The sequence below is a fragment of the Lolium rigidum genome, chromosome 5 (genome assembly GCF_022539505.1).
Source record: "Lolium rigidum isolate FL_2022 chromosome 5, APGP_CSIRO_Lrig_0.1, whole genome shotgun sequence".
NCBI lineage: Eukaryota > Viridiplantae > Streptophyta > Magnoliopsida > Poales > Poaceae > Lolium > Lolium rigidum.
In genome coordinates, this window is record NC_061512.1 from 38,324,016 (window position 1) to 38,337,095 (window position 13,080).

At 45.4% G+C, this 13,080-nt stretch overlaps 1 protein-coding gene across 1 annotated transcript; it reads right to left on the reverse strand.

Moving 5' to 3' along the window:
- Positions 1–3,413: 3,413 nt before the first annotated feature.
- LOC124655871 (TATA box-binding protein-associated factor RNA polymerase I subunit B-like) lies at positions 3,414–8,262 on the reverse strand. The gene is made up of 5 exons (XM_047194702.1): positions 7,647–8,262; positions 6,973–7,607; positions 6,783–6,918; positions 5,858–5,982; positions 3,414–3,800 (listed from the first exon to the last, which is right to left on the reverse strand). Exons 1-5 carry the CDS (start codon positions 8,260–8,262, stop codon positions 3,414–3,416), a joined length of 1,899 nt encoding a protein of 632 aa, XP_047050658.1.
- Positions 8,263–13,080: the final 4,818 nt, after the last annotated feature.

The following is a 13,080-nucleotide window of genomic DNA, read 5'->3' on the forward strand; positions in this document are numbered from 1 at the left end:
TCATTTACATGTGTTGTACATACACACATCACACTATACATTATGTATACATATACATACATACAGTGTACCCGGTGTACCTGTACAGAGAACGGGATTAAGTCCCGTACCCCCACCTACTGTGGGGGCAACGGCACGGTCGGAATCCCACCTTTTAAACCAGCACTTCCCGTGTTGGCTTAGCGATGTGGTACAAAAAAAACTAGTTTAACTCGTACCTGCAGATTTACTCGTACCTGCAGATTTACAGCGTCAAACAAAAACAGTTCCTAAGCTTGCAGTGGCGGATGTGGAGGCGGCTCACCCCCCTCGTAGGGACGGCTGTGGGAAGGTGCAAAGCTCCTCGTTATCTTGCTGCCAGCCCAATGTCAGCGTTGTTCTATCGGGCCGGTGAGCGCCTTGGTTTGCAGTTGGTGGCCATGGCTGTGATGTCCTCCCATCCGGGAGTGCCTTGGCAACGAGGAGTTGGGTGTTGTGGTGAGTCACTTGCTGCAGCGCTGTCCTCCACCGGGATATTTGGGCGTGCCTTGTGTGGCGCCTGCGGTGCGGCCTCGGCTTGTGTCGCTCTTTGGCAGCATCGGTGGACGGTGCGGCCTTGGCGATGTTGTATTGTGATCCAAATTCATTCTAAAGGGAGGCTAACTTCTGACGAGCGAAGCGAGGGCCGTCGCCGGTACGAATCGTTGCCACCGCCTATATATACATCTTGTGAGCCGCCAGCTAGGGTTTATCAAATTATAAGATAACCTACGGCGTTTGTAAACACTTCTCGATATAGTGAAGTTTTGCTGGCTAGAGCCCGTGGTTTTTTACCTCTCATTGTTGGAGAGGGTTTCCACGTTAAAATCTTGTATCCCCTACGTGTATTCTTGTTTCGTTCTTCGTTATTTGCTTGTCGCGTTTATAATAGGCGATGCTCTGCCCTTCGAATGTGCGTGTGGCTCCAGACGCGGTGAGTGCGCGTGCTTCATGGAGTCTCCAGCTATGTGGACTTGGCCTCGTGATGCCCTTCAGTATCGCCGGCGGCATCATCGTCGTGTTGTGGTCTCGGTCATGTGTGTCTGTTCGTCTACATTGGCATCACACCCAGGCTTTGGGATTGTGACCAAGCGGTGCGGCGGCGTAGACTCGACATGTGTTTCCCTTCGACCGCACCGATGGCATTGAGATGTCAGGGTTTGGTCTCGACTGGTCGGAGCTCTTCGTCTGCTTATTGATGCTCCTAGTGCAATGTGCCCGCTGTTGGTTTTGTACCTTCGGTCCGTGTGGTGGCTTTGCTTGTAATGTTTGTGAAACTTGCTTAGAGTACCCTCGGGGCTTCACCATGTATGTGTGAGTGTGTTGGTATGCACGGGTGTTTTTCTAGTTATCTCTCTCCAGTAATCCTCGTGTACTCTGATTCGCTTGAACCTATCTTCAACAAGGATGCAAATCCTTATAGGCAACACGAATGAAAAATATTCCATGTGGTCCACGGACCATGTCCCAATATGTAATACCCAAACAACTGCAAAACCTCTTTACAAGAAATTATTCTGGACCACGGCCCACATGCATCCAAATGGATTTCTAGATCCGGTGGATCGACCTGCACATTTGTTCCTCCGATCTTCAATGGCAGACGAACTGTACTAGCAACTTCCTCCATTGTCTCCTCGTTACTTTGCTAGTGTGAGCAAGGGAAGAAAGCGGTACCTCGGAAAACTTAGCTCTACTGTTACACGGTCTGTGACTTCCGTGGAGCAGAGTGAAACTTAAGAGCATCTTTATTAGAAGCAAAAAAGTGTTTTCAGAGAAGAGAGAATATTTTGAGAATTTTGTGAACCTTTTCCTTCCTTCTCTCCGGTTCATCCCCTTCCTTCCCGTCGTCAGCAACGCGGCTGCCCCTCCCGCCAGGGGGCATCACCCCTCCCCTTCCCGTACATGAATACATCCACGGTCCTGCACACACATCATAGCAGCAGGAATGTCCGCGCCGCTCCACCTCCTGCACGCGTCAAGGGCACAACGGTGGGAACGGTCGTGCCGGTTGCCCCGCTCCGACCTCCCAGCCTGGCCACCACCACGTATAGATGAACGGCGATTTCGAGCATCGTGCTCATCTATCACGCATCATCGATTTCGAGCGACAGTTCTTCGATTAAAAGCATGGGAACACATCGTACTCGGCTATTCCACACAAGAACCGCTGCTGGTAGGATCACGGCGAAGCCTCACCACTGCCGGACTGCAGCTGAAATTTCAGCTCCAGCGGTTACCTTGGGAGTGGCAAAACAGAAGAGTATACATAATACATAAGAGGAGCTGGGGTGTTTTTTCTCCCTCCCAAATTTTTCTTTTTTGACATGGAACGTGCTATTCCAATAAAAGATCGACGACTCAGCAAATCCGCTGGCCACCTCAACCCAGCCAACAAGCCTGGAGTTCGTGCCCACGCACACCATAGGCAGCAAGATCATGTGCTAGCTTATTACAACCTCTTGGACAATATGAATAAGTAATCGAAATGAAATTGAGACGCATAAACACTCGCATGTCTCGGTAAATAACACCCTCCAGAATGCGGTCCAAATCCATCGATTGTAATGCCTTAATCAAATTCTGCGCAACAGTCTCAATCTGCAAATGGCCCATCCCCCAATCAGCCGCTGCAAACAATGCTCCTTGGCAAGCTCTTGCCTCCGCTAGTGCTGCACTGGCTGCATACTCAATGCGACCTGCCCAGATCCTCTAACAGAGCCAACACTGTCACGAATAGAGAATCCCCGTCGTCCCGTGTTTGAATCAGCAAAGAACGCTCGGTCACAGTTAATCTTCAGTCTGTCTCCTTCGGGTGGAATCCGTGCTGTCTGTGTCCCTCCACAACACCTGTTCGGCTGCGTTTTTAGGGACTGGGAACCGTTTTGGAAGAATGCTGAAGCACGTTTTTTAGCCGTTTCTTTTTAGGAATTGGGAGTCATTTTACTCTGATGGAGATGCTCTTAAAACCACACAAGGTTCACATGCAATATTGTTGATGGGACCTTTGTACTACAAAATGTTTTTACTTTTATTTTGCATAGAATGGACACTACGTGTAATTTTAAAAACTGAGCAACGTGACATGAATACCAAAACAAGCTTCCAAAGCCACGTGGGATCAAAAAGAAATGTATTTAGCATCTAAAATAATTGTGTAGCTTCAAAGAGCTTTGCCCTAGTCTGTAAAAACTGAGCAATTCAGCAGCACTGACAGTTGTGGGAAACTAGACAGCATCATGATTTCACAGAGTTAAGCTATCCTAGCATATGGTAATGATCTCGTCACTGGCAACCAGTTAGAGCTTAACATCCTAACATCGACTTCTGCAAGCTTCCACCTATCCGTTCTTCGTTTCAAAAGTAAAACTAAGTCATGGCATAGTAGCATTACCTTAGCTAGCTGGATTCCCTAAGGCATCCAAGCTTACGTCTATCCGTTCTTCTATCCAGGCAAGCCTCCTCTCTAGTTTCAGCACGCTAGCATGCATAATCCTGACATCAACTTCCGCAAGCTTGGCAAATGAGCGTATCAACATGTAATAATCAGCATGTCCGATGCAAGTAAGGCTGCCAGCTGTTGTCTTCCTTCTGTAGTGAAGATAACCGTCTGATCTTGGACGCTTCCTTGGCGGCATATAACAAAATCCATGGCCTTCCATTTCTGACTTGATACTTCGTATCCCTGATGATGATGCAGGCAAGCACCTTGCACTGACAGAAGTTCCATCCCGGTCTCGTTTGTTCACTCCGTTTGTGGTGTGCACCTTTGGGTTTTTGTCCTACAGTGCAACAGGTTTAGCCATGAAATCAACAACAATCACCCCCAGAAGACGTGTAGATAAACCACGAGGTGCTACATCCATGCAAATTTTAAGTTTACGTATGCTGCGAATCAAATAGACTTTCCCTATGAATAGCAACTTTATTGTTCTTCATATTTTAATATTAAAATCCGGTTGTGTTTGGTTTCTAAACTCGTCTACAACCTCTTATTTCATGCAGATTTTGTTCCTAAAATAGCATCCATATATACAAGGCTGTTAATGGTTTGTACTCCCCGAGGGGGTCGGGACAAGCGAGGAACTAGGCCAGGTGGGCTCAGGTCGGCTCAATGGTGGTTCTGGACCGGTGTTGGATCTGGCCCAGGATGGCACTTTGTTTGCTGATGACCAAGCGTGTGATGAGGCACCGGGCGGCCAAGACACGTTCCTCGCCTCTGTCTTCACCAGCCCCTGCCCTCCTCTACTTCAGGTTGCTGCGCCGCTTCACTCTAGTGATACCCGTGCTGCTCCGCCGGACTACACCATCTCTAGCCATAGTGCCAAGGATGAGGTTGCACGATCTAGTAGGCGCCTTGCGGCGAAGTCCTCCTCTGGGTTGACTGCATTAGAGAAAGCCAAGATGGTGATGCTGAAGAAGAGCGGTGCAATTCTGAAGGAGGAGCCAACTAGCATCAGCGGGTTGAGCAAGTACAGGCAGATTTACAAGAAGCCAATTCCTTTGGCCTTCGTCCAAGCGGTGGAGGAGCTAGTTCAGGTTACCAAGCCTAGACAAGCAACCAGATCTCAGTCGACAACCTCGCCGGCTGTTGCCGCGGCTTGATACCGTGTCAGCGAAGAACAATCCTAGAAGTGGAAAGCTGCTGAGCTCGGGTAAGATGATCAAGGGTCACGTGTCGTGGAACCTCTGGATTTAATAAAATCCTTTGAGTTAGGCCAAATCCTTTGAGTTAGGCTGCAAGGTGTAGCCTTGCCGTGTTTTTGTTTTCTCTCCTAGGCAGTTTTTCTGTCTTGTACAGTTTTCCCTCTACTGAAATGAAATGGCAGAGCTCCTGTCTTTAACCGTCAAAAAAAATAATAATGGTTTGTACTCAAGATTCAGAAAGGCTACTTGAAAGGAGATTTGAAGTCCAAAATAAATATGTGATGACAAGAAATAAGTTCTGTTTATGAATAACAACTTTCTTGTTCTTCACCTTTAAATTAAATAATTTGGGAGTTCGCCAAAATAAATAAAAAATCCCTTGAATCAATTGTGTTTTGTTTCTAAGAGCATTTATGATTTTTTTGTGCTGATTTTGTTCCTGAAATAAAATCCATACATAGAAACCTTGTTAATTAATGGTTTGTGCTAAAGGTTCAGAAGGACACTAGGGTCCCTCCCTCCCTTCGATTCCTGGCTGGCTATCTAGACCACCACCTAGTGCCAATGTTACTCGTTCGGCTATCGCCTAGCACTTTTCAGTGTATAGGCAGGTGCCTAGGGAAAATTTAAACTTGCCCACACTAAATATTGAGTGTATCCCTCCCTCCCTCCCTCCTCTCTCCCTCCCTCTCACTAGTGAGGTCCCTTTCCCGCTAGGGAGGTCGATTCCTGGCTGGTTATCTAGACCACCACCTAGTGCCAAGGTTACTCGTTCGGCTATCGCCTAGCACTTTTTAGTGTATAGGCGGGTGCCTAGGGAAAATTTGAACTTGCCCACACTAAATATTGAGTGTACCGTAATGCCAATACAAGTATACAACTAACTAATAACCTCAAAGCAAACCGATCCAGCCAATGAGGGGTAAACATAAAAGAAAATCGATAAATAGCGCTTTATTAAACTCATAAGTTAGCATCAGGCTGGTACAATTCATAAGACCTTACACCCCGCCAGAAAAGGTAAACATTAAAATAGAGCAAGACAAATAAGTGGCAAGAATTTGAGGAGTCAAATAAAACCAGCACTAATCCACAATGGACACAATCTTCGAGACTCACACCATGAGTTTACCACTTGATCCAAAAAAAAAAAGGATAAGAATTGACAACAACGTGAAGTTGGGTGCCTTACCTGTCGTTCTTTGTAGATTTCCTGGAAGTCCTCTATCACGTACTTCTCAGTAACTGAACATGCAATCCCAGGAAAAACAACATCTTTGCAGTATTTGAGATAAGAGTGAAGGTCCTTCGAATAGTCTGCTCTCACAGAGGTTAAATTATGTTATTCTCAAGTTTTATAAAGCTGAAACATACTTGATGTCTTGAACATATCTCCTGATTACATATGTTCTAAACTCAAGAGGGATCCCTACGCTACAGCAGAAACACAATAAAATCAAAGAAACCACTAAAGTTAATTCCCTTGCATTCAGGTCACTTTGGATAAAAACAGGGAGGAAATAATGAAATCAAAGAAGCAACAATAGGTTAGATGAAAAGGATATCTAGAACTGTACCTAGGTCATATACTCCCTCCATCCTATAATATAAGATGTTAGGTTGTAATTGGTTATAATAACATCTCATATTACGGGACGGAGGGAGTACATCTGTTGCACATCCCAATATTGAGATGTGACTCACCAACAGTGATAGTGAAAAACACTTTTCTTCAGGGGTCCATCCTTCGTTACTGTGCACAACCTTATTACTAACCAAATGTCCTAAAATTTTAAAATACAGTTATAACAATGGCCAGTATATATCATACCTCGGTAAATGAAAATTACCATTACAATGCAGACTAGTGGCTCTAAACATAGGGATAGGGTATAACCTATTAACACACAACATATGATATGGCTACTATAGTAGATAGTACATGGTATTCTCTCTTATGACATAGCTATTATGCTAAGCTAGAATAGCACGTATTTAGTAACATAAGAGGTAAGTATATGGAACACTAAATGGACAGCATAACGATAAGACCTGACATGTGTATATTACAAGAAAAACAATGATGCGGAAGGAATGCAATGGTCACTGGAAGTTACCATGTGCGACGTCAATTTTATCATAGGCATCTGCAAGAGCGCATAGCAATTCCCTTGTGCCAAACTCCTCACTCGTGCTGCTGCCATCAGACTTCATAGGTGGTGGTAAGTTTGTATCATTGCTTGCTGAAATATCCTGAAGAAATAAAAAACTAACTTCAGTCCATTATTCTATAACACATAATAACACATGCCTTCCTAGAGTTACGCTATCTGGAATACTCACCTCCCATATCCCTTGACCATTGATGTTATACTGAACTCTTAGAGCCAATATTAGTATAGCCATTACACACACCCGTGTAGGGACCCTAGCTGGATTACTAGACAGCCACAGTTCTGCAGGCATCGCCCACTCATAGATACGGCAAGCATGAGGGAGGATTCTTTCAATCGGCAGAGACAACTCGCTCAAGTAGCGCTGAGCAATGGCATAGAAATTAACCGAAGGAAGCCGTAAGCCTATCCTTCGCGCTATGGACCCAGCTGTAGCTTCCAGTTGCCATGCTCCAATCACTCGGACCGGCCTGAATAGCTGTCTTGCATTCAAAGGGCAGTGTTTTACAGGGGTCCCAAGAAGTTTGTCCACTTGGGTAAACGCTGCCACGTAAGGAAGCTTGCCCTCCATTGCCCACCTGTAAATGTCGGTCGGCAGGATTGCTTCCCGGGCAACATGACAGGCCAGGAAACAGACGGACAATGTCGAGTACACCGGCAGCATCGTCCTCAATGAGCGCAGAAAGATGAACTCGGCCCTTCGCCTGTGTTTTCGAATCAGGGCTTCGTCCGCCCATTCGCACTTCACCTCTGGAGGATTCCGTTGGTCTTTGAATGGCAATAGCTGACCGAGAGCAGCAGCTCCACTGGAAGAGCGCTTGAGTCCCCGCGCAGCCTCGTCCTCGGTCATCACTTTTCGTGCCCACATTTCGCCGAACACCTTGGAGGCAGCCACCCACCGCAGCCAGATGGTTCCAGCCACGCCGCAGATGAGCGCGCCCGCCCGGTGCCTCTCGACCAGCGCCTGCAGCTGCTGCTGCAGGATCGCCTGCAGCCCCTGCACGTAGCGCTGCCGGATCCGAATCCCCAGCTGCTCCTCTGGCTCGCCGCCCCAAGCGTCGGCGGCGCCGGGCACAAAGTCGCGCGGCTCGTCGGGTTCATCGAAGGCACGCGCAGCAGGGGCGCGCTGGGTGTTGTCAGCGTTCAGGAGTTTGGGAGTTTTGGTGGATTGGCTGGGAACTCGGATGAAGGGCCGGTTGCGTTGGATATCGCCGGGGTCGGAGACGAGCGCCTGGGTGGAGGTGTTGACATAATTGCACTCGCGGCATGTGAAGTAGCCGTCATCTTCGTCGTCGTCGGGGCTGAATACTCCCTTGTCTTTGCACATCTTGCAGACGATGGTTATGCTTCCTCCGCCGCCGCCGTAGTGATCCGGGGACGCGCCGCCGTAGTGATCGGAGGACGCGCCGCTGTCGTCGTCCATGGGAGAAGTGAGGGTTTGCGCGCGCCTTGTGGGGTTCAGAAAAAAAAAAGATTTCAGGCGTCAGTTAAAATCTGGCGAGGGTGGCGGCGGGCGGCGGCCGGCGGGTAAAGGAGCTCGGCGGGGGAGGCTGCCGCCGGAGATGGTCGAAGAAGATGTCAGGCTTCAATCTGAAGCCCTTTTCTGAACATGTCTGAATCCAACACTTAACTGACCATGTATCGTACGGCCTACGCTGGACGCCTACGAGCGACCGTCCATCATGCATCCAACTTACCCGCTTTAATCCAATTAACCTTGTTTGGTTTACAAGATTTTCAACATGCAAATATGAATAATGAATAAAATGTCATGATATGTTGAATCCTACGTACAAAGTTTGAAAATATATGAATTTGCAATACACGCCGTTTGGTTCCGTTGGAGGAATAACACATATAAATTTTTATGAAGGGTTGTGTGTTTGCCCTTGTTGTAATATAAATCAATAAACTCATATGGTTGGACATAAGGGAATCATTCTATGAAATTGCATGCAAAGTAGGTCATAGAAAAATATCCTATGGTTTCAAATCATACAAAGCAAACAAGCAAGCCCTAAAGATTTGAGTTGGCGGTCGTCTGTTCAATCCTTCTCAGACTTGGACTAGTGGGACCATGCAAACCAACTAGCATAGCAAAAAAAGTAAATTAATTTGATATATAAGCTAACTAAAGTATGTTCGAAAACTCACATCCGAATCCGGGCTCATCTGCGCCTGCCAAATAAAAAATTCAAAAAAAATAGCAAACAAAGTCAAAAAAAATTGATTTTTTTTACAACGAACATGAGAAGGTTCCCTACCTACAAGAAGAATTGTGGTGAATAAATGATATGTTTGGTGTTCTATGCAAAATAACAATTTTTGGTGCTGTTTAGACCATTTTGATTTGTGGTTTACAGCACTCATATTTGTCTTTTTTGTATATACCACTGCATCTATCTTTTCTCCTAAAATTTTGGAGTTCTATTAGAACACATGTTCGTGTTCACTCACAAAAAAAATCAGATTTTTTTGATATTATTTACTATTTTTCTTTGATTTTTTTATTGGAGCATATGCAGATGAGCCTGGGAGCAGAAATGCATGTCCCAAGTATGTTTCACTTTATTTTCTTCCATAGACTTTATTCTAGTGGTTTATTTAGAGTATCACCAAGTCTACTCATGACTTATTCTTCTAAATAGAGAAATGATACATCTGGCTCATTCACACATTTCTCGAGACAATTAGTTTTAAATTTTTTTAGATAAAATTAATTTTAACTTCTTCATGTAAAAGAGGATCCTCCGAAGCAATATCGGGCATGCCATTCGCGTAGACATCCGACCCAACTTCGACCACACACCATGCGTCATGGAGCTCGAACAACTCTACCAATCATCTCAACTCTAGGAAGGATGCCACCAAGTCTATCTCGGAGGCACCGCCACACCTTGATGACAATGACCACAAAAAACTACATTTGTCGAGCGCTTCCTCTCTAGAATCCTACCGAGCATAGGGGAAAGGGGAGGGCCGCAGGGCAGGCATTGCACAGCCTAACTAGTTTTGGGTACTCCAATAATGATGTCCATTCCTATCTTTTACCATTTCCAATCAGGTATCGGTAATGGTTGGAGAAGTCTTGTGGGACATTGTTGTTCACTACTAACTCTTTGATACACATTACATGTAGTGATACACTTTGCAGTTTCCCTCTTCATGCTAGGCCACCAATTTATCTTTGAGATTGGTGTTTCCCAGGTGCATAGAATACAAAAAAAGTCATATGGTTCCCGCAGTCAGCTTCTTAACCTTATAATCATGAGGTACGCAAATTTGTCCACCTAACCATTTTTTTGGGCCCTTACTTCTCTCATTTTTTGATATTTTGAATATAGTTATCTAATCTATTCCATCAGATAGATCGGTCTTTTGATTGAACTCGCTAGAACATGCAATTTTACATGATATCAAATCTTTAAGGTCGTGGGTTCAACAGTTATTTTGATAGTGCATCTAGGAACCATCTAGAATTTGTATGATGTATAACAAGGTAATTGAGGAACTAATAACCCATCTAAGTGTTGCAAGTTTTAGTTCCATTGTTAGTTGGATTAAGATAACGATGACCCGTAACATTGGAGAATATGGGATGACACATATGAAGACTCCAATTTTATATTTCTTTGAGTCGTAGGTATGTTGTACTATAAAATGGAGTACTTGACTACTAACAACTTTTCTTATCTATCGCAAGAACTCTAAAGAATTTCTCAAAAAATCCAACAAGTTTTCTCTCTTGCTCCACAAAATCAACATCCTCAAAACCACCCGATATATTTTACCCCAAACCACCAAACTAGTGTGAACAAGAGACTAGCAAGAAAACACTATCTTGACTCCAGTACTTACGCATGTATCGTTTCCCAAGACAACCGAGCCAGTGTGTTTCCCCATCAAGGAAGTCAACACCATAGGTTTAGTTCTTCTGAGGCTAAGGACACTAAGATGGGAAAGAGAAGGGAGAAGGGGCAAGAGCAAGGACCTGAAGAAGGGCAACAACATCAAGCACTACACCAAGTACAATCCCCACACCAATTTTGGTGAATGAACCTCTAGATCCAAGTTCAATTTCGACACCTAGGGAGATGATGAAGAAGAATGTGGCCTCACCGGAATTACTATTGCTTCATCCAAGCCGGCAAGCTATATCTTCGATGTGCCCAAAAGGACAGCCATTCCTCCTTGCATTTCATGTCCAAGGGCTCTTAAGGTAAAACTTTCCACTCACTATGATGAATGTGAAGATGACCTAGTTGGCGAGGAATTGTAAGATGACTTGATTTGTTATGATGAACTTGCAAATGCTTGTGCAAATTAGCGAAGTTCTTTGTCCATGAAATGAAGAAGTGTGGGGGGTTTGACCCGTGAGCTCGGAGAGACGTAGCTCATTCTGACTCTAGGGAAATAAGCCCCTTGTATATGACGAAGCTCAAGAATGAATCATCATTATACCATCAATCTGAATTGAAGTTCCTGAGCTTTGCGCTCGTGCTTATACCATTCCACAGTACGATGCCCCGAGGCTTCGCATCACATCGTATCCTGAGATTAGCTATCCAAAGAGGTATGGATCAGAGCTAACCTTGGTGGCGAACGATTCGACACACGTCTTCGGCATGAGGGAGAAGGACATCGTGTTCTGAGATTAGCTATCCAAAGAGGTCTGGATCAGGCCAGCCTTGGCAGCGAACAATTTGACACATTTCTTTGGAATGTGAAGGTCTTCGGCATGAGGGAGAAGGACATCACATGTATTAAAGTGATTCCACCAAATCTTTCGAGCTGCGGAGAGTTTGTTTAGGGTTTCATGGGGTCAATGCCACCACATATCTCGTATATATATAGACCAACATACAATGTACAATACAGCAGGTACCCGTATACAACACGTATACGAGTCCGTTTCCAACACACCCCCTCAATCTGAACTACATCTACTTACTATTACATACAAGATTCAGATTGGACTGGAAACGTTCTAACATCTGCCGTGTAGCTGGTTTAGTAAACACATCAGCTAGTTGGTCATTAGTCGAGATAAACCTAACATCAAGATCACCAGAAGCAACACGCTCTCGCACAAAATGGAAGTCTATCTCAATGTGCTTCGTCCTTGCGTGGAAAACTGGATTTGCCGTTAGGTATGTAGCCCCTAGATTATCACACCACAAAATGGCGGTACGCTGTCGAGGTACACGAAGTTCCTTCAAGACAGACTCTATCCACATAGCTTCAGCAACGCCATTTCCCAAAGCTTTATACTCTGCCTCAGTACTGGATCTTGAGACTGTTGGCTGTTTCTTGGCACTCCACGAAATCAAATTCGGTCCAACAAAAACAGCAAACCCACTGGTGGAACGGCGATCATCAACATCTCCTGCCCAATCAGCATCTGTAAAAATACTAACACCAGTGAGTTTAGACTTACGTATCCGTAGTCCTGTATCAAGTGTCCCTTTCACATATCGCAATATACGCTTAACAGCTTCCCAATGCAAGTCAGTCGGCTGTGACAAGAACTGGCACACCTTATTCACTGCAAAGGATAAATCAGGGCGAGTAAGCGTTAAGTACTGCAAACCACCGACAATGCTGCGATATCTGGTAGAATCCTCAGTCCCCAGCAATACTCCGGACTCACGGGACAGATGCTCCGTGGTAACAAGGGGTGTCGAAGTGGGTCGACAATTCTCCATACTCACTCGATGAAGAAGATCCAAAGCATACTTGCGTTGAGTGAGAACCATCCCCCCTGAATTGTAAGACGCCTCGAGACCAAGAAAGTAGGACAGTGTGCCAAGATCCTTAATAGGAAAACTAGCTGAAAGCTCCCGAACCAGACGATCCACAGCTGCAGGGGTAGAGCCAGCAATGACAATATCATCCACATAAACCAGCATATAAATCTGAATGCCACAGTAGAAACACGAGAAGACGCAGTATAGGATAACTGATGACTTTTACCACGTTGACAAGCATCACAAACTAGAGTTGAATTGTCTGAAGGATTACATAAAAGATCGTTTTGCCTAACAATAGAGTTCACAATATTATTGGTGGGATGACCTAGACGCTGGTGCCAATGGGACGACGTAATCTTGACGGTGGATGCCGCATGACGGGGTGAGGATGACCGAGCTCGGCCAAGCGGAAGAGGGTAGAGGCCGCCCGGCTTCTACCGCGAAGAAGAATTCTCCTCGTGGCTTTGTCCTTAACAAGGAAAAAATAACGA